Source organism: Oratosquilla oratoria, chromosome 37 (assembly GCF_046742065.1).
Source record: "Oratosquilla oratoria isolate Oo_2021 chromosome 37, ASM4674206v1, whole genome shotgun sequence".
Classification (NCBI taxonomy): Eukaryota; Metazoa; Arthropoda; class Malacostraca; order Stomatopoda; family Squillidae; genus Oratosquilla; species Oratosquilla oratoria.
The window spans coordinates 37,881,143-37,907,259 of NC_134813.1; the positions used below are offsets into that span (position 1 = coordinate 37,881,143).

At 37.5% G+C, this 26,117-nt stretch overlaps 1 protein-coding gene across 1 annotated transcript; it reads right to left on the bottom strand.

The window, feature by feature from the left end:
• Nucleotides 1-585: 585 nt before the first annotated feature.
• LOC143019662 (zinc metalloproteinase nas-4-like) lies at nucleotides 586-23,278 on the bottom strand. Its single transcript, XM_076175560.1, has 5 exons — nucleotides 22,551-23,278; nucleotides 8,673-8,906; nucleotides 7,631-7,730; nucleotides 3,391-3,515; nucleotides 586-904 (listed from the first exon to the last, which is right to left on the bottom strand). Exons 1-5 carry the CDS (start codon nucleotides 22,717-22,719, stop codon nucleotides 786-788), a joined length of 747 nt encoding a protein of 248 aa, XP_076031675.1. The 5' UTR covers nucleotides 22,720-23,278; the 3' UTR covers nucleotides 586-785.
• Between the last annotated feature and the right edge of the window lie 2,839 nt (nucleotides 23,279-26,117).

The following is a 26,117-nucleotide window of genomic DNA, read 5'->3' on the forward strand; positions in this document are numbered from 1 at the left end:
TTGACCACTATTTCAACACTAAACTATGTCGCTAACTCCCGCTAGATTTCGGTCTGTGGCCCAAAATGGGACACTCTATAGTAACATTAATGGTTCATTAACCCCTGGTTGTGGACCACATCTTTAAAGAAAATATATATAATCTATCATAGGATCGTATTCACAAAAGAGCCTTTATTGGACATATAAATTGTTCTTTGTGTTCATTCAAAGAAATGGTTTCCTTTCGACATCAAACAGCTATCAATTCACATCAACGCCTAAGAAGGACCATCCTAACTTTCTTACACAATTTTCTCATTTCGATCAAGATGGTACTTAACACAGTTTATCATTTATCACAGCAAGCAAGCGTAGAGTGAGCACAGATCCTAAAACGAAAATATCCTTCCACCTCCAAACGAGCCAATTCTCAAGTGGGTTACGTCCTCATTCTAACCTAATTCGTTTAACAAGTTTTAGGCGTTGTATCTTGACACTGGAGACAATAACGGTGGTATTCTTTAAAAAAAAAAATTTCCTTTTATAAATCTTTCCTGATATAAATCTTATATAAATCCTTGAAAGGGATATATTTTTAGGAATACCTCTATAAGAATCTTACGGTGGTATTCTTGAAAAAAATTATTTCCTTATATAGATATTTCCTTATATAAATCTTATATAAATCCTTGGAAGGGAAAGATGTTTTTAAGAATACCACCGTATTCTTAAAAAAGCTATTTCCTTAAATAAATCTTTCCTTATATAAATCTCATATAAATCCTTGGAAGGGAAAGATTTTTTTAAGAATACCACCATGATATCGTAGATTCGTCGTAGACAGAGCAGGAATACAGAGTGTTGAGTTTACAGATGTCTGACTGGGTCATATACTCCCGCTGCCCCATCAACGACGTGTTAACTGTGACAAAAAGAAAAAATACTGAAAATAAAAGGCCATTTATGTTAATTTCTTTTAGATAAATTTACCCTTAAAACAATGGACTGCTAAATAGATACGTTTAGATTGAAAGATAGAGTACAGAATCTAAAGGAGTAAAAAAAAAACCATAAACCTTTATATGTTTCTGCCGACAGAATTTGCTGCTCTTTCGCATGTTTTCATAGTTAACTAATAACCAACACTACAACTGTTTATATTCACATTTATTACATATCCATATATCTATGGCCAAATTTATGGCAACTGTTTATGACAAAATACATGAAAGTAAACATTGTAAGCAAAAACACATAACCATTTATAGTTTTGTGGCTCCCGTGAGGACGCCCATGTTTATGTTGTTGTAAAAACAAGTTCACGATGGAAAGATGCAAAGATGACAATGCTGCGTTCGATTATATTTTTTGTTATTACTATCATAGACTGAAATAATGTGATATATTCTTTCCAATCATTTTTAGGATCATTTTCATTGTAACTTGAATGTATATGTGTAAGAATATTTGCGCTGTCATGTCATGTAAGTGGACAAACATATTCAAAGAAATAGTTTATGTCTTTGCCTTGTGAAGCGAGTTTATGTATTTCAAATTGCTCAAGGTTATCATATTTTGCTTGATTATAATTCAATGTTGATCTATCATTATAAGCAATTGGAATTTCTAAGGATAAGAGCATGTAAAATAATTGGTAGTGTTTAATAATTTGCGTCTAAAGTCCTCACCACTAGATTTCTACCTCTGCCAATGTAGTTGCCTGTGTTATATGTGTTTCTATTTGTTTTCTGAAAGAAAAAACTTGCAGTTCATTTTCGATTAAATTTTCTGGAAAGACATCCCACTAAGAAAGACTCTGTTAGACTTAGAGGCTGGTTCAACATTTATTTTCTTTCAACTTTGCGGGATAAGAATTAGTAAAGGTATGCGTTCCAGTACCCCAAAATTTGTTTTCGACATTTTATTAAATTAGATGGGACTTTTAACTCTAACCAAACTACAAACACCCCTGACAAACTAGACAAATACATGAAATATAAGATAACAAACGAATGCGGAGTGAGATTGTCCTCAAGGACAGAAGCGCCGTTAAATCACTGGCCATGGCAATCAATCAGTGAGGTACTACATGTGCTAAAAATGGGATGACTAATTGTTGTGTGAAATCGAGGGGGGGTCAGCTGTTTCATCATAGTCTGTAAAAGAAAAATAACTCGAAAATATATCTTGCCAACAATAACAAGCGCTTGTATCCTTGGAGACAATATCTCACGGTAAAGATGGAGAAACATAGACAGAACGGAGGGACAGTAATACTTGAAAGTGATCAGTATTCGTTTTATGATTGGAAATTAGTCGCCAATCACGAACGAATGCTGGGTGACTTAATCCGTAGGGATATTCCTAAGATGATGACTGCATAAAACATGCGGTCAGTAACCTATACAAGGTAGGAACCATTCAAAGTGAAATGGGTTAAGAACAGAGTAAATAGATAGGTATGAGCATCCGGGGTTTTGATAGAGAGCAGAAAAGGCGTATCACGTGTTCAGTGAATACTCGTAGAAGATGGATGTGTTAGCCTTGAGTTCGAGAAAGCTGAAAGGCAAGAGCAAGTAATAGTAATGGGTAATAACATCTAGTTGCTGAATGGAATAAAGTGGTGAGATTGGTAATGATAACTGAATGGATGTAAATGGACTTGAAAGAATATGCTTGCCTTAGTTTGAGATTGTTATGATTATATTATTAGAAGAAAAGAAAGAGTTGTTGGCCGGGGGTGGATTAGATAGAGTGAGGAGAAAACGAGAGAATTTTGGAGGGATTTGAAGCCGCCCGAACAAAGGATTTGGTGATTGGAGATATCAATGCCGAGATAAGCCGGTGGACGGAGTAACGGAGACATAGAAAGCCGAATTTGGCAAACAAAAATTGTATTATAGACCTGAATGGACAAGTTCTTTGTGATTAAAGATACACAATTACAAGAATAATCCATGAATATAGGTAGTAAATATAAAATTCACGAGTTGGCGGATATTGATTCTTTTAGAGATAAATAAAAGATTTTTGTTCAATTGTGTGCCCCAGCTTGTCTCAATACAAACACACAAAACTTTTAGATTATTTCCAGACGTGTTTCCTGAGGGGAATGATGTCAAACTCCAATACTCTGATCTGTTTGGACTCATCATGGTTGAGTTACTCCCACTTAAATATCTATTTCATTTAAGAGGAAACCCCATAATTGATGTAACCTGTTTCACTTAACCCTTTCTACGCATAGTAGTATAGTCCTTAAATCCATCATGTGTAACGTGATTTTATTCAGTCACGTGACATTCCGTCTATGACAGAGACGTTAAGGGACACGTGATCTTCCGGCACCATAAACTATTAATCAATCACCTAAACACTTGCTCTTATGCACGAGATTTATTTGCTTACCTGTGGCCTTAGGCCAGATGGTGGACTTGCTGGGAAGGGCAGCCCAGGTAAAGGGACTGTAGTGAACGATGCTGTAGTAGTCATATCCACATTTCTTTTCCGCTTCCACCACAAGGTCATCAGAACTGAAATATAAATAAATTTCTCACCGAACGGAGAGATGAGTGCTCACCATTACAGGTGTTAGTGTTCACCATAACAGGTGTTCTCGGTTCAAGTGTGAACAGGTTTCTAAAGTTAGCTTTGTGACACCCATGTTCTCATACTAAAATTAGATACGTTTAGAATGACAATACGCTCTATAATTGCATCAGAGACTATACTGTATAACCAGGCTTAATGACCTCATTATGGATTGATAGCCTTAAGACAAAAAATAAAAAAAAATAAAAATACAGTATGTACTGTATAAAACCATTTGTTATTAATCAAAATAAAACATATAAAGAGTTTGTCGTAGTTAAGGCATAAAATGAGTTAGTTTCAACCCTTTAAACACAAGATGAAATCGTGTATTGCTAGCCAGAGCAAAATAAATGAAATTATGATCAAAGCGAATGGTTTAACCTCGTCATGATATCATACAGCTGATTCTATCCAGACTCTGAAACACTTGTTACACAGAATGTAATCTGTAAAGTTGGTGTCTATTAATTGGATTAATTTTTATTATTTTTTAAAGGATAAATGAAGTTTGATCAAGTTATTCTGTCCATACTTGTAGCCTGAGGAGGTCCATTTCATAGAATGTTTACTTTAACATATCAGAACATTTGTTTTACTTATATATATATATATATATATATATATATATATATATATATGTGTGTGTGTGTGTGTGTGTGTGTGTGTGTGTGTGTGTGTGTGTGTGTGTGTGTGTGTGTGTGTGTGTGTGTGTGTGTGTGTGTTCATTTATTTATTTATCTATCTACCTATTTCTTATTCATTTATTCATTTATTTACGTATTTATTGACGCATTTATTTACACATCTATACATTCATTTTATTATATCTTATTTATTCATTTGGTTAGCTATCTATTTTTCTATTTATTTATTTATTCATTTATTTACTTATTTATTTATCTATTTGTTAATTTATTTGTTCATTTATTTATTTATTTATTTGTTTGTTAATTCATTTGTTCATTTATCTATTTATTTATTTTTACTTCATTTGTTTTTACATCCAGTTTTGTCATGGACCGTAAGGTCTCATGTCGTCATTCATTTTAACCCAATAAGAAAATAATGATAATAATAGAAATTAAGCTACGAATGATCGAATGAATGAAAAATAATGAAAAGCAACGAAGATTGGTGACACCCTGAGGAGGCTGAACCGAAGAATTTCCGCCTGGGACAAGACCGGAAAGGTCTATTCTAGGTGAGGCAAACCAGGTAGCAGATCCTTGAGGATTAACTTGATATATCTAACCCCCAACACCAGTTAGTGCTAAGCCTTCTAAGGAAAATCTCTGTAAGTTCAAACTAGGTTAAAATAGTAAAGTAAGGAAAAGATAGTTATTTGGCAAAAAGGGATCATTAGTAAACCCAACATTTTTAAAATATATTTATAAAATTCATTTTCGTATTAAATATCTTATAACCTCCTCCAAAAGAAGCTAACACAACCTAACCTAACCTTACCTAACCTAACCTAATTTAGTTAAACAAAGATAAATTTTACAATAATATTCTAAAAATGTTGGGTTCGCTAATTTTTACATAAATCGAAAAATGGAGGTTCAAAGAGAAAAAAGGAAGAAGGAGAGAGAAGCTGAAGAATATGACACAAAAAGTGGCCATACATACGGAATGTGAACGAAATAGGCTTAAAAGGCAGAGGGAGTAGTTTTGTATTTTGTCAGCACTAACCAGCGCTTCTATCCTGAAGAACAATGTCGCACCCAAGAGATGGACTCACCGAAGTGCTGACGGAGAGATTTATTGATGACATGAGCAGAACAGAGAAAGAGTAAAAGTCAAGAGTTCAGAATTCTCTTTCGGGTGGAGGTTAGTCTCCAGTCATAAAAGAATACCGACTGACTCTGGTAAGTAGGGATGTCACTAAAATCCCTAAACGTAGATTGTTTGAAACATGCAGTCATCACGAGATACGGAGACGGAAAATGTAAGTAACAGGAAGAGCCGGATGAGAATCTAACAGCAGGGCAGGAGTCATGGTAATGGATTTGAATTTAACAAATTAAGAAGGTAATAGGCAAGAATTGGTTTACAAACAGAGTAGTTAACGAATGGAATAGACTTAGTAACCCTGTAGTGAGCGCTGAAACCATTGGTAATTGTAAAAGAAAGTTAGTCAACTTTATGGACAGTGATGAAAGGTTGTAATGGACACAGAATTGCCTAGTATGGTCCTTATGGTCTTTTGTAGTCTCCACCATTTTTATGTTCTTATAACATGAAAGAAAAAGTAAAAGGAGGAAAGACAGAACGAAGAAGAAGCTTTGTACACACAGTCACGGACAACCAACCTTGACGTCCTTTTTATAGTTATTTGGTGACAAATCCACTCGGTAACTCTTCAAGGTATTGAACCGAAACCCTATAACATAGGGGTTTTAGACACTTAGGAGGTCGACAAGAGGAGGACTTGACTCTATTCTGTCTTCCATTCTCTGTAGAGGACTCTTAGCCATCTTACATAAGACCAGCTTTAAAATATCTCAGAAAAAAAAAATCTGATCTCCATTTTCAATTATCACGCTTGTCAGGGACAAACTTGTGCCTTTAGTCGTTTATTCCGCGTTTTCTTTATATATACACACACACATATATATATATATATATATATATATATATATATATATATATATATATATATACACCACACACACAGTATAACAAGCGCTGGCTTCGCCGCCATGGCTACTCCATGGGTGCTTGGCCTGCGGTGCTGCTCACTTCGCTTGCATGAAACTTCTCTATACTCTTTCCGACAGAGAGGAATTTAATTTTCCCGCATAACTCAGGGAAAGCCTCCTTATGTTCAACTCGAAAGGCTCCAGCCAATCTTGGTTTCTCTATCAATTCCTTCTTAGAGGGCTTCTTAACAGTAGAAACCCACTTTCAGAAGTATATCTGGCGTCTCTTGCTTTCTGCTGGGTTTTAACGCACTGTCCTTTATCGCATTTCCCACAGTAAAGGGCATGTGCAACCTGTTTCACTGTGAAGATGCCCACACTCAGTTGGTATAATAGACATATAAGAGTAACCTCAGCTGGCGGGTCTGAGGCATCCTCAAAACACACGGACCCAAATCAGACCTCGAAAAGGAGAGAAAAACTCAGACCAAATATTATCATATATCATTAGCTTCTATTAACACTTCCATGCAGTTCAATTGTGCTCAACGTCTTCATTTTCCATAATGGGTCTCTGTCTTTCCTTTGAACTATACATGTATATGTGCATGTATGTGTACGTGTACGTATGTACCTACTTATACATAAACATATGTATACGTATAAGTATATGGATATGTATAAGTATATGTATATGTATATGTATATGTATATGTATATGTATATGTATATGTATGTGTATATGTATGTGTATACAAATGCAAATATACATATACATATACATATGCATATACATATACATATACATATACATATACATATACACGTATACATGTATACATATACAAATACATAATCATATATACGCCTCATGGCGTACAAAGTGTTCGCAGGGGGTCAACCATTTTGAGTCTCCTCGCAACCAATCACGAGACATCAAGACATCGGCCCAACAATAGCTTATCCATCTGATCCAGATCAAACTTGCCTGGAGTGTGGAAGGATATGTAGGTCAAAATTTGGGCTCCAAGGTTACCTCCTCAGGCACCAGTGACAAAAACCACCACCCAACTTCACTCAAATACATCTCACCTCACCGGAACACTGTCGCTGTCGATCACCGACGGATCACTCTAAGCACATATACTTAATATACTTATATGCATGCATTTACACTGTATATACACATGTATTTGTACATATATATCATACATAAACATACACATGTACATGTACATATACAATACATATATCCTGTATATACTTAAGGTCACATATACACATACACAAACACACACATACACATACCTATACATTTATAAACACATACTCATATACAAAGAAATTAAATTAAATAATTGCCTTAGTAATCACCATATAATTACCACAGTTTACACAAATAGGCACCGTACCTGTGTTGTTGGAAATTGTGCAGATGGTCCGTATGGATGTTTTCCCACAGGATAGTGACGTAGTCGTTTCGGTCTGGCCGGGTGTGCTCGTGGAAAAGACCTGAAGAACAATGAGTAGATGACATATATGGGAGCGTACGTCATGGGCACGCGTTGTCGCTTCACTCACGCGCTGCAACCGGTCCCCATGGTTTCTCCAAGCAAGTCACAAGCAGCCACTCTTCCTATTCTAAACAACTTCCCACAGTAGCCATAAAATGACCTTTCACCGTGTCATGTGTGTGTGTGTGTGTGTGTGTGTGTGTGTGTGTGTGTGTGTGTGTGTGTGTGTGTGTGTGTGTGTGTGTGTGTGTGTGTGTGTGTGTGTGTGTGTGTGTGTGTGCGTGTGTGTGTGTATTTACCTAGTTGTATTTACCTAGTTGTATTTTACGGGAAGGGGAGCTATTGTGTGTGTATTCACCTCGGATCTGCTGCAGCCTCTTTGCGAGACAGCCAGACACCACCCTACCGCAGTGAGCTCAGAGCTCATTATTAGCAGATCTCTGGGTAGGTCTGAGACCACTCACACCCCACACACCGGGAATGCAAGGTCACAACTCCTTGACTAACGTCCCGTACCTACTCGCTACTAGGTGAACAGGGGCTACACGTGAAAGGAGACAAACCCAACTTGTCTCCGCCCGGCCGGGGAATCGAACCCCGGTTCTCCGGCTTGTGAGGCCAGTGCCTTACCAATCCGTGTGTGTGTGTGTGTGTGTGTGTGTGTGTGTGTGTGTGTGTGTGTGTGTGTGTGTGTGTGTGTGTGTGTGTGTGTGTGTGTGTGTGTGTATGTATACTTCCAAGTTTGACGGTGTATGATTTTCATTGCCCTTAAATCATATAAACTTAAATTTATATATGAATATTCATAACGATATATTACTCTTCTGATATTGAGCTATCAATATGAACAAGACCACCACTAATTAGTTTCCAAGGTTGGTCATTACTTGTATGAACAGGGTAATATGCTATACATTTGATTCAATAACGTGATGTTTACCAATGACATGGAGTAGTTCATGCACAATGACACCAAACTTTAGACATTCTTTGCTAAGAGACGCCTCCTGCCGTCCACCAAGACGCCCTATGTCAGAGTAACACTGGTCGCTGTTGTTGTTGTCCCTGATGATGTCGACGTAGTCCGTTTCGTTGCTTTTCGGCTCGAATTGAATGCAAGTGTTTTCAGAAATGTAGTTCATCGCAGATGCTATGGAGTTCTGTTCCTCCTGACCTGAAGGTAGAAAGTACATCCAAGTGAAATGCTAATTATAAATGGGCTAGGAAATTACACCTGTGAAGTATCATATCAGATTAGCCAGAAATTAATATTAACAACACGTTTCCCATGCGAACGAACATGGAATACTCCCATGACCTGTCCTGCTCGAGTAGGGTTAAGATAACATAGCTTATGGGATTCTATTAGTTTGTTTGAAATAGACTAGTCCAGGTCTGGTTGACCTTGTGTCTATTGTTTACTTGTAGCTTGAATTTATCCGTAACGAGGAAATTTTTAAGCTTTGAGTAAGCACATAAATTTCCTTGTGTAAATTTTACCTTCTTTGCAAAGTATGTGCACACCCATGCGAACCACCAGATTGACAAGTTAAGGAAATACACATCTTTTTAATGCAAAAAATATCTAACATCACTGAAGAAGACAACTTAGAGTATGACGCAGAATCAGGAGACATTGTAAAAAAGGGAACTAGCTGAAAATCAACACTTACTACTGCACAACCACACGACCGCGTAGATTCCACCTGATTGACAACTTGCCACTACCCCACAGGACAAATCACAACCAACGAGATAAAAGCAGTTATCAAAGGATTCAAGAACAAATCCCTGGAGAGAGCAAATAAATAAGTAAATGAATAAATAGATAAATCAATAAATAAATAAATAAATGAATAAATAAATGAATAAATAAATGAATAAATAAATAAATCAATAAATAAATAAATAGATAAATAAATAAATAAATAAATAAATAAATAACTTGCACACCTTCCAAATTTGGTTGAGAGATTAGCCCACATCTTCACGGCCAGTCTAGCCACAGGACACATCCCAAAACCATTCAAAATATCACAATCACCCTAATTCCACAGCCGGGAATAGCATCAAATAGGGTAGACCATTTCAGACCGATTTCTCAACTCGAAGTTCCAGCAAAGATACTAGGGAAAATAATTAACATAAGGATGGGACGGCATCTCGAGAAGGAGGACCTAGACAACTCCAGGCAATATGGATTCCGACCGCTCCGTGGAACCACCACCGTCATTGCAAGAACGTATACACAGATAGCAAATGCAATGTCAGCACGTCAACAATGTACATTAGTACTTCGTGACGTTAGTAAAGCGTTCGACAAGGTGTGACATGATGGACTGAAGCTCAAAAATAACCCAATTACAGCTTCCAGAAGAACTAACTGGACTCCTTTGCGGATTTCTAATAGGGTGCACAACGAGAATAAAATTAAAAGAACACAGAAGTGATCTATTCCCCTTCAAGAGTGATGCACCCCAAGGATCGTGTCTTTCACTAACACTTTACACGATGTACAAAGTAGATATTCTTGTTTTGGGTGGTTAATGAATACGAAATTACAACTTGTTAAGAATGTATGCATTTGTTTACAACACGGACAACAATGCGTGCACCTGCTAACAAGGCTGCTCAAATACTAACGCCACGCTCTCGTTCGCGCCAAAACAAAGAAGCGCATCGCATCTGCGATATCTTACATAAATACAAAATACATTTTATACATAATATAATTATTACAATAAATACTAAAATAATACAATATATATATTATACATCATGCCAACACATTCTCCCTCCCAAGGCAAACAGCGACTATATAATGTATGCGGATGACAGAACACAAGTCATAACATATCCAGGAAAATCGACCAAAATGATGGCGAAACAAGTAGAAAGAGCTATCAGCCGGATCACGGAATTTAAAAATCAGTGGGAAAAAAATAAACCCAAATTCGAGGTGATCCCAATTGCGAACTTCAGGCCGACACCAATAACAGTAGGAGATGAGACTATTGAATGCTCCAAATCTGGCAAACTACTAGGACTCAAAGAAACCCAGCGGGGCATACTAACCCATGTAAACGACAGATTAAAACAAGCAAAAACCATCACGGCAAAACTAAGGAGATTCAAAGCAACGGCAGAAAAAAGTTGCACAACTATACAAAATTTTGGTGAGACCAATAATAGAATACCCATACGTCCCTCTCAACACTATCGAAAAACCAAGTACAGAAACTACAGAGCTTTCAAAACAAGTTCCTCGGGTTTGCCAGTGGTCTAACCCCAGTTTATCACAAAATAATCGAACAAGTCCACAAAAGAACAGATACAGAACCTCTCAACATAAGACTCCACCGTATGGCGAATCGAACTTGGGACAAGTTACTCGAAGACATCCATTATCCCAAAGCGTCTGAAAGGAAACGAACAAGAAAGAGCACAGCCCCATGTATGGTGGCCAGAGGACCCAAGAGCCGAGAGTAATTGCCACCACAACCATTATACATTGCGTCAGACCAACCTAGTAATTAAGTAAACTACGCTGGAACTAAACAAGGAAATAAGAAAAAGAAAATATGTTAGCTGGCTTGGCTACTCCCAATGAATACACAAGGGATGTCGCCCCCCATTTTCCATCACTGTTCTTCTTTTCCAACTTTAAACACTACCATTAGGCCGTTGCCCTCTTCCTGATATACTAATCTCGTACCTAGTAAAAACAAAAAACAAAATGTATCATTACCTTCACAAAGGAAGTTGTATTTTTGCAAGCGTTTGCATGTTGGTTTATCTGTTATAAAAATTTCTCTAAATGTTATGAACATGTATGAATGCAATTTTGTGGAAGGCAGTTTTTCGGTCAAGGAACTTATTAGACTGGAAGGAAGATGTATGCATGTATGAGGAAGGATGTCTTTTTTCGAATTTACGACCCAGGCGTTTATAGATTGTATACAAATTTCATAGGTTGCATACAAAGTGGTATTGTGAGTAACGCTTCTTGACTTATTTCATGTGACTGAACAGGTACTGGTTTTGAGTGACCACCGAACAAAGTACAAACGATCTCAAAAATATATGTGAAATTATGAATTTGTACACTTGCATTTCAAAGGTCATTGATATATTCTCAAAATCACATATTTTTTTCTTTTGAATTCATCATTATGAAATTATACGACTGGTTTCTCTAATAAGAAAATAATTTAATTTGAAAACCTTGTGTGCACACATGTTTTCCTTTGTGCGCTAGTTGTAAAACGTCTGCGTGTGTACACGAGTACAGAGTAGAGGAAACATTGGTAATGAGATGACTACATTCCTGACTTTTCAACAAATATTTTTTCATTTCAATTAGAAAGATGTTACGAAAGATACTAGGAACTAGAGGACTTTTTTTTCAACGTAAAAAAGAATGATAAACAGCGCATTCCACACTAAAGGTTTAGAAATATTTGAATCGGTGACGTAAATGTTAATTTTTTATAGTTACCCCTGTACTTTTCTTTTTCTTTGATTTAAATTTTTGTAAGCTATTTTTTTCTATGAAATTATGGAGCTAAAAATATATATATGTAGAATTTTTGTATTTCAGTGACGTTGCCATCCCAAAATGTCGAGAAAATATTTTTGATACACCAAAAGCTTCTGCGAAAAGCTGGACTGAACAGATACACGGTTTAAAGATAAAAATTACATCAACAGATGCACTGTTTAAGAATAAAAATTACATCAAACTATGATACATAGACGTAGGATACGATATATATATATATATATATATATATATATATATATATATATATATATATATTACAACACACACTGAATAGTCCCCAGTACACATATTTTCATCTTATCAATCACATTAATTTTTTCCATTTTAAATATTTGCCAACACGATCTAATAGGAATTCGATAGAAGATTATTCAGAAAATTATACGTTATCGGGCTAGAACTTGAACCTAGCCGATACGTGACAAATGGACAGTGACTTAATCAATTGCGCTATCAAGTGAGATATATTGAACAAAGTTCCTTATATAAATATGCTCGAGTTACATATACACGAACTTTATACTAAACCCACTCCCGCCATGATAGTGCAATTGGTAGTATGCACAGTTGGGATATTATAACACACACGGAATAGTCCCCAGTACATACTCATAGATTTTCAACTTATCAACCACATTAATTTTTTCAAATTGAATTCCTTGCAAACACGACCAAGACTAACAGGAGACCGATGGAAGCATATTACTCTTCATTATAATCATATTTTAAAATGTCATAACAGGGCCAACAGAACTACTAATTTGAACCCATTTAAAATTTCAAGTGTGCATGTTTAAATAAATAATTCCTCGTTAATATATATATGTCTATATATATATATATATATATATATATATATATATATATACATATATATATATATATATATGTATTTGTGTGCGTGTGTGTGTGTGTATGCATATTATGTATACCGTATATATATATATATATATATATATATATATATATATATAATATATATATATATGTGTGTGTGTGTGTGTGTGTGTGTGTGTGTGTGTGTGTGTGTGTGTGTGTGTGTGTGTGTGTGTGTGTGTGTGTGTGTGTGTACGTATATATATACATATATATATATATACAGTATATATATATATATATATATATATATATATATACATATATATACATATACATATACATACATATACATATATGTCGTGCTCCTTGATTTCGAATAAATATACGGAAGTGGTAGCTGTGGCCAAAATGGTTAGATCAAGGAACACGAACAAACTTATCTTATATCACAACATTGATGGTGGAATGAGACTAATGTTTCCTAAATATGTGACTTTTATTCATTATGTTATTATTTCAAATTCAACTTGGATATTGAATGTCTGTGTGGGTGTGCGGGTGTGAGAGGCTGGACTAAAAGACTTAATCGGTACGGACCTTATATAGACATCCTGGTTGTAGTTCCAACTGTGACCGCTAATCGTTGAACGTACTCACTATAAACTGAATAATTTTGTATATCAGAGCAGACTGAAATTTAATCTGTTGCTGACCAGGAGGAAAACCTCTGAATGATATAGGCTCCCATCGCACGTCTATATCCAGCGGCAAGCGTGAGGAAAGGTAGCAGATTCTCAGTAGACGTGCTATGGCTGGCCGGGTTCAGTCCTCGCTGGTTAGAATTCTAATTTTGCTTTTATTTTATTTTTTTGTAAACATGATATATGCATTTTCAATATCTCAACCGAATATGTATCCTATTACTTCTTCTCTCACCGGGAAAATGGTTCCGCTACTTCAGGAAGTCTTTTTCGTCGGCCGGAACCAGGGTATGTCTCACCCCCTAATTATCAAGCTGAATGTACATCCGTTTAGAGGAAACAACCATTTATGCGTAGCATACACACACAAGCATATCGCAAACAAAAACACGACTACATGCACAAACATCTACATAAGCTTTTCCTTCTACTGAAATTATTTTAATTTCTAACTTTCTCTCCTACTGCATCTTCTCATTTCAGTTTACCTACCACTAAAAATCTTTCCAATTTTTTCCGTCTGTCCCTACGACTAAGCCTCCTACTCCCTTTCTAACTTTGTTGGTTGAGGTTAAGATGAATAAATATCCCTAAAGTAACCTCACAGTTACATGCATTGATTTCAGCCTCCAAATCCAAGTCTCCTGCCCACCCCTACCCCGTAAATCATGATCTCACGCAATAGATATCCCTAAAATCGCCCGGTGGCAATAGCCCTCTTTTATACACAACTATCTTTTCATTTTCATACAGACATCTCTTCCCCTCCTACAACTACCGATCCCGCGCGAGCGGGTGGTCTATCCTAGGTAGTCCATAGTCCATAGTCCACCCACTCACCCGCCAAGGACATAAACAGATATCACGTTTATTTATATATATATATATATATATATATATATATATATATATATATATATATATATATATATATATATATATATATATATATTTCAGCCCATTCAAAATATCAGGAAATAAAGGTCAGTTGAAAAATTACTATTTTGTTTTTTGTTTTTTATCATTATCTTAAGACTAAAAGAACAAATGAGTGCGTGATGCTATATAGTAAAATGTTTCGAAGTTCTATTTGGCTTATTTTGCAAGTTTTATCATTTTCTTACTTTGCTTTCTTGTTGAACTGATAACCCTGTTTAAAACACGCATTTTGACAAAAAAAAGTACGACAACAAAGAAAACAATTACATCAAATGGCTCATGAACTACTACTTTTCAAGGCTTAAGCTCATTCTTACCATGGTGACATTTGAATAGACTTTCTACCCCTTTTAATTGTTCAAAAAATTCTTTACTGGATATCATTTTTTTTTTCTCTCTCTCAGCTAACTAACCCTAAACAAGTATTGTCACCGCAAGGTACATTAATTCATAGAAACTGATACTGGGGGAACTTGTAAGTAATGTACCCACACACATACCGCAGACCTTATACTTCTGCTTGATTATCTACAGTGCACTGTTCGCTGTCCATTGGATCACTGTGTTTTTTTTTTTTTTTTTTTTTTTTTTTTTTTTTTTTTTTTTTTTTTTTTTTTTTTTTTTTTTTTTTTTTTTTTTTTCCTGCACAGAATCCCTAAGTTCTCGCTCCAGAGACTGCTCAGAGTCATTTATTATGACTTGGTCAGTGGGACCCATTGTAGAGAGAGAGAGCCTTCTGACATGTTTACATCATCTTGACATTTCTCACTGTTAAAGGTACCTCAAACAAGTTCCATTTCCTTTCCAAGCAAATGAATTCTAACTATATTAGAGAGCAACTGGTGACGGATTTCCATAACAAATACCCATTTGTCGAAGCCATGCAAAAAAATAAATAAATATATGAATAAATAAATAAATAAATAAATGTTTCAACCTGCCCTGGTTTAATCTGTAAGTCAGTATGTACAACACGTTGTATTTCTGTTTTATCAGTTCATATAACCTGGGCAAAAACCGGCAAGAAGCAATGAGCCCTTCCAGAAACTTCTAAAAGCCTCTTTTACTACAAGAGAATTTTATTGATTTAGTAACCATTAACATCTTATCCAGTACCTCATTCCGTTCACCTAAGCACTCTTGTTTTTTATTGTTATTATTATAAGGAACTCTAGAGTTAAAAAGATCAAGCCATGAGCCAACAAGTTTATAAAATGGCTTGTATTTTCCCAGTACCAAAATAAGCTAAAACTTTTGATGTGATTTCCGAAAGTAGCTGAACAACTAACTCACAAGTCATGCGTTGGACACGACGCTGGACAAACCCGCTTTCCTTTCAAACCGTGTGTTAGCTTTAAATCATTTCTCTGACACATCCACTATGAATATGCTCCCCTTCCTCTAGCTCAAAAGCCGAATCAGGGAAATAATTTCTTATAGGTTTTACCATATGTGATGCTTCGGCAAACACGTGAATTTCTCTATCGCGTGCAGCTAGATTTTTGAAGGAGGAATTGTTAGTTTCGACACCAATGTTATTCCAGATGTTTATATTTGTAGAACCAAGATAATCAACCATGGCAACAACGGGAAAACTAGCTGCCTCTACTCTCACAACGTAATCTTATCATAATTCACTGGACATGTGAATTGGGTTCATAAAGTATGTCTGTACCTTTGTAGGACCAAATTTGTGCAACACTACATTCATCAAATTGCTGAACGCACAGTCGCATTTGCTAATCCATTGACTCAACTTTGTCTTTTGGTAGACGTAGAATTGTGTGCAAGACCCCTGGCTCAACACTGATGTTTAATAAACCTCGATTTCATGTGGCAACTGATGGATATAGAAAGTTACAATTTTTAATGAAGTACTGATGGTGTTTTGGACTTAAATTACGCAAAATTAGTGCTCAGCTAATATCATCTTCAGAACATAGTTTCACAGTGGCTCCACTCATTATGTAATCCACCTGAGATGGTGGAAATATTGTTAAGATTTGTCCTCGTATCTACAATAGCTTGAACATTAGTATGTTTTATATTGTTAAGTAGGATGTTCCTCTTCTTGTCCCACTCCGCTCTTTCTTGAAGAAATGTCTTTCTCCTTTACAAGGCAGGTATTCTTTATACCGATATTAATCCCCCACTGAAAAGTTACATAACATCTTGAAAAACAAAATATATATTAATTGTCTACAGAACTGTGACTGACCCATGCCTTTCATGTGATGTCACCAGCCAGGAATGTTCCGTTATCTGTCAATATCAGGTAGACCTCCCTTTCTCTCGATCTTGATTCACACATATGCGCCAACTAACCCCCCAATCCCCCGTCCCTCCCTTCTTTGCATAACATTATCAATACACAGCCACTCTCCACTCATCCCTTCTCCCTTCCTTCCTCAACAGGCATTCCTCTTTTGCTCAACGCCCCCTTCATCCCATCCTCCTTGTTCCACACCCTATCTTCCTGTACCTTGTTACTCCTTTCTGGAAACACCCCTACTCTTTTTCCACTCCTAGTTACTCTTTTTCCACTCCTATTTACTCTTCTTCCACTCTATCCTTTACCACCTCCCATACTTCTCTCACCTTCTCCTTATACTCTTGTTTCTTGTCCTTCTCACTTAAACATTTTACTCTAAGAACCTCCTTACCTTCTGTCCTTTTCCTCTTTTTCCATCTATCCTCCACTCTCAACTTACCTCCCACCAAAAAAAATATATATATTTTATATTCCCCCACTTTCTCTCGTAAGAGCATGGACATCCAAAAATCTTCTCTCGCTCTTTCTCTCTCTCTCTCTCTCTCTCTCTCTCTCTCTCTCTCTCTCTCTCTCTGATACCGCTACATAGTCCAATAATGCCTTATCAACCACCCTTCTATCCACCAACCTCTCCCATGTGTGTGTGCGTATACACACACACACATATATATATATATATATATATATATATATATATATATATATATATATATATATATATATATATATATATATATATATATTTAGGTGAGGTGGCAAAATGAAACGTTGGCTAGAGTATGGAGCTTTATTCAGAACCAGACGTTTCGACCTCTTGGGCCTTCCTCAGTGGACTGAACATAGAATAAGAATCAATGTCCGTCAACAGCTTACATGGTGATCTGACGACCCTGCGTGACCTCACCCCGGTCACGTTGTCCGCCCACACTCGCCGACCGCCAGTTGTGCGGACGTTTGAGCCCAGGACATAAACCCCTTACGAGAATTTGTGGTTTTCTCGGTGGCAATGTGTGCCGCCTCCAAAGATATATGTGTGTGTGTGTGTGTGTGTGTGTGTGTGTGTGTGTGTGTGTGTGTGTGTGTGTGTGTGTGTGTGTGTGTGTGTGTGTGTGTGTGTGTGTGTGTGTGTGTGTGTGTGTGTGTGTGTGTGTGTGTGTGTGTGTGTGTGTGTGTGTGTTTGTGTGTGTGTGTGTGTGTGTGTATGTATGCATGTGAGGCAATTGTCCTCGCTGGCGACGCATACGCAGCATGGGAGTAGAATAGGTGGGTGTTCAATGGGTGAGAGTGAGCACTTGCCTTTTGACTTTGTGTCTGTGTGTGTGTGTGTGTGTGTGTGTATGTATATATGGGTTATTCAGAGGAATGGCATTTCACGGGAATGACCTAGCAAGAGAGTGACAAATCGGAGATCATTTCAAGGGAGGGACACGAAAATCACCAGCAGCTTCACGACACGACACCCAATATGGCACATGTCACCATATCTTTAAAAAAAAACTGTTAGACATGGGTAATATGTACCCAAGTATATAAATACGTAAATTAGGTGATGTAGATGAGAACTATTAAATCAAAATTATTTTCGCTATATCAAATATAATCACCAAACAAATACTTTGATTAATTATGGTTTCTCGAGCACTCCAACCCTCAATCACAGATGCTTCGGGTCACGAGTATGAGAATTTCAAGCTTCAGGAAAGTTTCACTCAAAATCTACCCGAAAACATCAATTAATTGCTGGTTTTCAATTGCGTGCGTGCTCTCCAAGCTGTCAGCTGCAGTTGGAGCTTTATGTTGAAACATAATCATCTGTGTGTTCTTTACTTAGGATTGAAATGTAATTTTCAAAGTTTGTAGCCCATAATAGAAGAATATAAATTTGTAAAATCACAAACGAGTAAAGACAAGATATATAGTATTACGAAGGGAGTACGTACCGTGTTTCCAGCGGCGGCGCCAGGAATTTTTAGTTGGGGAGGCTAAGGGGAGGCTGAGCAAATTTTTGGGGGGGCTAATAGTAATATGATAATACACATATATTATCCTCATTTCAGAAGGCAAGGGGGTTAATGGTTGGGCTAGCACTGATGGCTGACAAATCTTTAGCCCTGCCAATTAAGAATTTCACTTAATAAAATTATTTCAATGAGTGTTTTAAATTTTCAATTTGCTCATTTCAATTGGGGGGGCTAATGGGGGGGCTGGCCACTTTTTGGGGGGGCTAGCACTGATGGCTGACAAATCTTTAGCCCTGGCAATTAAAAATTTCACTTAATAAAATGATTTCAATGAGTGTTTTAAATTTTCAATTTGCTCATTTCAGTTGGGGGGGCTAATGGGGGAGCTGGCCACTTTTTGGGGGGGCTAAAGCCCCCCCAAGCCCCTCCCTGGCGCCGCCACTGCGTGTTTCGCCCAGGTGCTCTCGGTGGAACTATGTCGTTCCGTTTTGTCGGGTCGCGGCGGCGCGATATTTAGTACTAAAGTATTTCTATAGCATTCAGAGGACACACCTACCGACACCAACGACCCCGAAACAGCATTCATTATTTCCAGTGTGAGGACAAAAACTGTAATGGCTCTGCAATACTTCGTGGTGTGACAATTTTCAGTGCCTTTGATGGCTCGAGATCAGACGGTAAATCAGACAATCATGCCCAGCTGACAATGGAAATTGCAGTTTATACACTACTTACGACTGATAACTGGAAAAACGCAGGAAATGTATACATCCATGCTTGAACGGTTACTATCAACTGCAGAAACGAAAGGAATAATGTTAAACCATACTATTATGATAGCAAAATATGGGTTAGCAAGTATCAGTGCTCTTGACAGAAATTTCCAGATGCGCCGAGTCTCTTACAGGATCGTCATCCAACACGTATGTACACATATCCTTAGTCAGACTACTCTGTAGTAAACTTCACCCCTTTCTACCTCCTCTGTGGTGAATAAAATCATCTGACGGCAGAATGAAAATGGAGCAACATCCCAAGGGAATAAGGTCGTGATGGGGTCGAAGTAGGAATGTGGTTGAAAGACGCAGGGTGAATATAAAGGATTACAAAGAATTACGAAGGAGCATACCGACAGGAGACCTTTTGGTCCATAACTAGGTTGAATGCAAAAAATATATATATATATACATATATATATATATATATATATATATATATATATATATATATGCACTAAAAACCCACTATTATTTGGATTTAAGAAAAGAAGGAAATGACGAATTTCAGACATTTCTATCATCAAAACTCAGTTAAAAAGACTAGGATACCCAGACTGGTTTACAAATAAAGCCTTAAGCAAGGCCAAAACCAGTTATTATAAATCCACTTCCCATCCATCTCAATATCATAAATGGAACAAACACTGCCTAAAACTTCCTTTTAACCAATCCATCAATAATTTCTCTCAAATGTTGCCAAAAGATAACGTAAATATCATTTTTAGTTATCCCAACAATCTATTCAGAAAAGTAGTTAACGTTCATCACAGACCAACAGAAGACATAAATCCCGGAGTTTACAAATTACCCTGCTCAGATTGTGATGAAGTGTATTGGGGACAAACGGGCAGAGAATTAAAAACGAGAATTAAAGAACATAAAAACTCAGTAAAATATGCTCAACATAACTCCGCGGTATTTCAACACGTAGCCAACAATAATCACAGAATAAATTGGGACGAGGCAAAAGCCATTTTCAAATCCAAATATAGTTATAAAAGGAAAATTATTGAATCTTCCTTAATAAAACAATTCCCGAGTTTTAATATCTCAAAAGGCCAATGGTCACCAGATTACATAACCACCTTGGCAGTTAGTAAATCATTTCCTCATATTGTAAAAGCGGACGATTTACCACATAACCCGCGTAACAATATAGATGCCACATGAGATGTCTTGTCCATGTTCCCTAACTTTACCTCTCTCATCTGTATATAAGATATGTATGTTCTCTTGTCTATGTATTCCGCTTGAAGAGGATCACAGCAAGTGATCGAAATATACGGAAATTCGTTATTTCCTTCTTTTCTTAAATCCAAATAATAGTGGGTTTTTAGTGCAATTACTAATGTGTAACGACATTACTGGACAGTGATATATATGTATATATATGTATATATATATATATATATATATATATATATATATATATGTATATATGTATATATATATATATATATAATGATAAATAAATGATAAATAAATAAAAATTATAATAATATAAATAATGATAAATAGAATAAGTAGATAGATAAACAGGTAAAGTTAAATAATAAACCTCTTGTATTCTTTTTGAGTAATTGCCTTCCTTCTTCATATTGACCATTGTTATTCTAGGTCGTGTGCTTGGTATGATACATTTTTATGCTGAACGGGTTAAGGTGTCGTTACATGCAGCAAAGATCGAGGGGATGGCGGGTCGAACCCTGCCACCGGCGAAGTTGAGCCAAGGGCATGGTTCATTAAATTCCACGCTACAAAATCCTCCTCTGTGAGGGGGACCGTCCTAGCCCTCTGATAGGGGGGAGTCGTGACATTAAGCCATATAACTTTATGCAGCCAACGTTTTAAGGGTTCAATGATACCCCTACGGACCAGAGTCACATAGCGTTATTTCATAGAGACTAATCTCTAGATTGAAGATAATTTTCTATTTCCATCATCCCTCAATTCTTGTCCAATGGTGACGTCAACGGAAAGGTGTTGGTCTCGCATTCGCTTAGTTGTGGGTTCGAGTCCCGCACTCCTCTCCAGTTCCCAGCAGTGGCTGCTACCTGCCTCAGCAGTTCAAGCACACAGGGCAAAGGTGACGGCTTCGGCCGCAGGTATGCGTCTCATAGCGTTAGTTCTCTTGTACCATGTCTCTGACTCCGCCTCCTCGGTGCGAGACTGTCTCTAAGGACAGAAGCGCTGGTTATTTCTGACATGATGTTAAAATTGTGTAGTGTGATGGAGTAGAAGAGGCGAAGGAACGCAATCATTTTTCTCAACGAGGACTGATAACCCATGGGAACGCCTTATGTACTCTGGTAGCCTGCTATAGTGACTTATCAACAGTGTCGTCAATTGGTAACTGTGGGTTTCAGAAGTCTTTGATTTGGTAGACAATGATGACTTACTGAAAACTGTCGCCTGTTTGGTAGAAAACGTTGACTTCCAACAACTGTCGTCTATTTGACGGACAGTAATGACTTACCAAAACCTGTCGTTTATTTGGGAGAAAACAAAGTCTTACCAATTATGTCGTCAGTTTGGTAAACGACAACGATCGTCAGTCTGGAAGAGACGGACGACCTACTAAAAGGGTGACACCGTTCGCTAAATGTCGTCTATTTGACAGATAATAATGACTTACCAAAAACTGTCGTTTATCTGGGAGGCATCAATGTCTTACCAATTATATCGTCAGTTTGGTAAACAACGATCGTCAGTCTGGAAGAGAGGGACGACCCACTAAAAAGTTGACATCGATCGGTTAGAACCGTTAGACGAAGACAACTTACCGAAAGCTTCATCGATCTGGTAGACAACAGTGTTGCCTGGCCACCGGAAGTCGCTGATCCTTGCACTGCGGGTCTCCTCCTTCAACCGGAGGTAGCAGGGCCTCGCGCTCGATGCCCAAAAGCTCGCGGAGACGGCTGCCACCAGAAGACATTTTGAAAACTCCTGCATGTTGTTTTCAGCTCCTCCTCCGTCACTCGCCTCCTCATCCTCCCTCCACTCATCAAGTCACTCGATCGATTCGCGTTTTATCGTCGAACTGACCACTGGGTAGACAGTTTCCGTTGCCGGTACGGACATAGGCTGGAGATAACGAAATCACGCCAGTTGTCGAAGTATTGCCATGACAGTTCTCTTCGGTTATTTCTAGAATATGTTCATCTCTCATCGTTCAACACACGACACTTCTCTAGACGACCAAAGAAACAAAACACGACACGTCCATAACCGACTCCAACGGAAAAAACCGACTTTTCATTCTTCAAATTCAAATTTCTATTAGTTCTTCACACTCACACCACCGGCAGTGAGCCAATGAAGTGGTTCAGCTTGTGTAGGGGTTTATGTGTCAGTACTGTGTGTGTGTGTGCGTGCATGCGTCTGTGCGCACGTGTGTGTGTGTGTGCGTGCGTGCGTCTGTGCGCACGTGTGTGTGTGTGTGCGTGCGTGTGTGTGTGTACGTTCTGAAACTGACACAAGCCACAGCTGTGGAAGTTCTGTACAGCACTTGTGCTCCGGCGTGGCTTCTCTGATCATGTGAGTCTATGACTGTTTATGTATGTGTTAGCACGTATGTGTGTGTGTGTGTGTGTGTGTGTGTGTGTGTGTGTGTGTGTGTGTGTGTGTGTGTGTGTGTGTGTGTGTGTGTGTGTGTGTGTGTGTGTGTGTGTGTGTGTGTGTGTGTGTGTGTGTGTGTGTGTGTGTGTGTGTGTGTGTGTGTGTGTGTGTGTGTGTGTGTGTGTGTGTGTGTGTGTGTGTGTGTGTGTGTGTGTGTGTGTGTGTGTGTGTGTGTGTGTTTAGCTAGTTTACCAAGTTGTATTTTACGGGGCGAGAGCTATGCTCAAAGTGACCCGTTTTCGTATCTCTCCACATCCAGTTTGTTCTTAAAATCGTGTACAGTTCTGGCATTCACTGTTTCTCTGTTCAGTGTGTGTTTGTTTGTGTGTGTGTGTGTGTGTGTGTGTGTGTGTGTGTGTGTGTGTGTGTGTGTGTGTGTGTGTGTGTGTGTGTGTGTGTGTGTGTGTGTGTGTGTGTGTGTGTGTGTGTGTGTGTGTATGTGTGTGTGTGTGTGTGTGTGTGTGTGTGTGTGTGCGCACGCGCGTGCTTGCCCGCCCTCGTTCTGTTGCACAACATTACTCGTATTATCCTGACCTCAGCACGTTTGTAGCTCAGACATCGTCTCATGATTTCTCAGCAGAGGAGATAAGAAATAGGAGCAGATAAGAAATACGTGGAAGAAGAGGAAGAGGAAGAGGAGGCGGAGGAGAAAGAAGAGGAAGAGGAGGCGAAGGAGAAAGACGTGGAAGAAGAGGAGGTGGAGGAGAAAGAAGAGGAAGATGAAGGAGAGGAAGAGGAAGAAGAAGAGGAGGCGGAGAAGAAAAAAAAAGGAAGAGGAAGAGGAAAAGGGAGAGGAAGAGAAAGATAATTAGGAATAATTCGTAAAATAGATGAATTGGTCAATAAATATATAAATAGATGGTTAAATGAATAAATAGATATATAAATCAATAAACAAATGTATATATTTGAATGAATTAATGTATTGATAAAGATAATTATAGACAAGTAGAATACCTAAATAAACTAGTAAATAAGTAATTAGATATATAAATGTATAACAAATAGAGATAATTAGCTAAATGTAAATTATTAAATAAACGGGTACATAAAGAAAAAAAAATAAAATAAAAATGAATAAATAAATGAATACATAAATTGATAAATAGACAAATCAGTAAATAAATATTTATATAAATAAACAAAAAAATAAATAGATAAATAAATAAATAAATAAATAAATAAATAAAATTAATAACTGGAGCTTCTATATAAAGCATGGTTACGTGAGATGGGTCGGGATTCTGACTGTGAGCTTGCCAGCAATTATTTCCCGGGGCTGAAGGGGAAGGGTGAGCATGGCTATGTGATGTCACGGTTTTCGTCCTCATAGGGTGATTGATTGATAGGTTTGTTGGTTGGCTGGTTATTGGATTGATTGATTAGTTGATCGGTTGGTCGATTAACTGAATGACTGGATGAATGATTGAATCGTTGATCGATCGATTGGTATCATCATCATCATCATCATCATCATCATCATCATCATCATCATCATCATCATCATCATCATCATCATCATCATCATCATCATCATCATCACCATCATTATCATTATCATCATCATCATCATCATCATCATCATCATCATCATCATCATCATCATCATCATCATCATCATCATCATCATCATCATCATCATCATCATCATCACCATCACCATCACCATCACCATCACCATCACCATCATTATCATTATCATTATCATTATCATTATCATTATCATTATCATTATCATCATCATCATCATCATCATCATCATCATCATCATCATCATCATCATCATCATCATCATCATCATCATCATCATCATCATCATCATCATCATCTATTTTTTATGGGCAGGGTGAGAATAGGGTAGAGTGGAGTGAAGTGCTTTGTGCCTTCGGTGTTGGGGTTATAGTCCGTTGTTGATCCAGTTCTGCATTGACTGTTGTGACCCGAACATGATCATGCAAGGGTAGTTCTCATTTCCCTTGTGAGTAATCTCGTTTGGGTTTATCTCTGTCGGAGTCTGGTAGAATACAGAATCCAGATGTTAATAGATTACCATAAACAGCAACGAAAAATATTGTAACACTGATATACTTATGTTTAATATTCTAATGAAATTAGAAGTCATGTTAGTAAACTAGTAATTGAACTTGATGTGTTTTGCCTATACTCCATAAGATTGACTTGGCTTCATCTCTTTACTACTTCGTCTAGGCCCTAGAGTCTAGGGCATACAGGTATGCCTAGACTCGAGGCATACCTCTATGATCCAAGGAAAACAGATGCAAGAACAATGGTTGTCCATAATGTACATATATGCAGAATAACAAGCAAACAGACAAAGAAATAAAAAAGATGTCACTGATGCGTTATCTAACTATACACATATACACAGTGCCTTCCTGTCTACCCTATCATAAGCCTTTCCCAGATCCATAAAAGCCTAAAAAACATCCTTCCCCTTTCCTATAGCTTTCTCATATATCTGTCTTACCACAAAGATCTGATCTACACAACCTCTACCTGTCCTAAATCCACACTGTTCCTCACCAATTACTCCTTCTGTTCCTCTCCTAATCCTCTCAACCAAGATCCTCCCATAAGCCTTCCCAACTACACTCAACAAGCTAATCCCTCTGAAACTACTACATTCACACTTGTCCCCTTTTCCCTTGTAAAGAGGAACTATACAGGCACTCCTCCAGTCCTCCGGCACTCTACCCTCTCTCCAACAAACA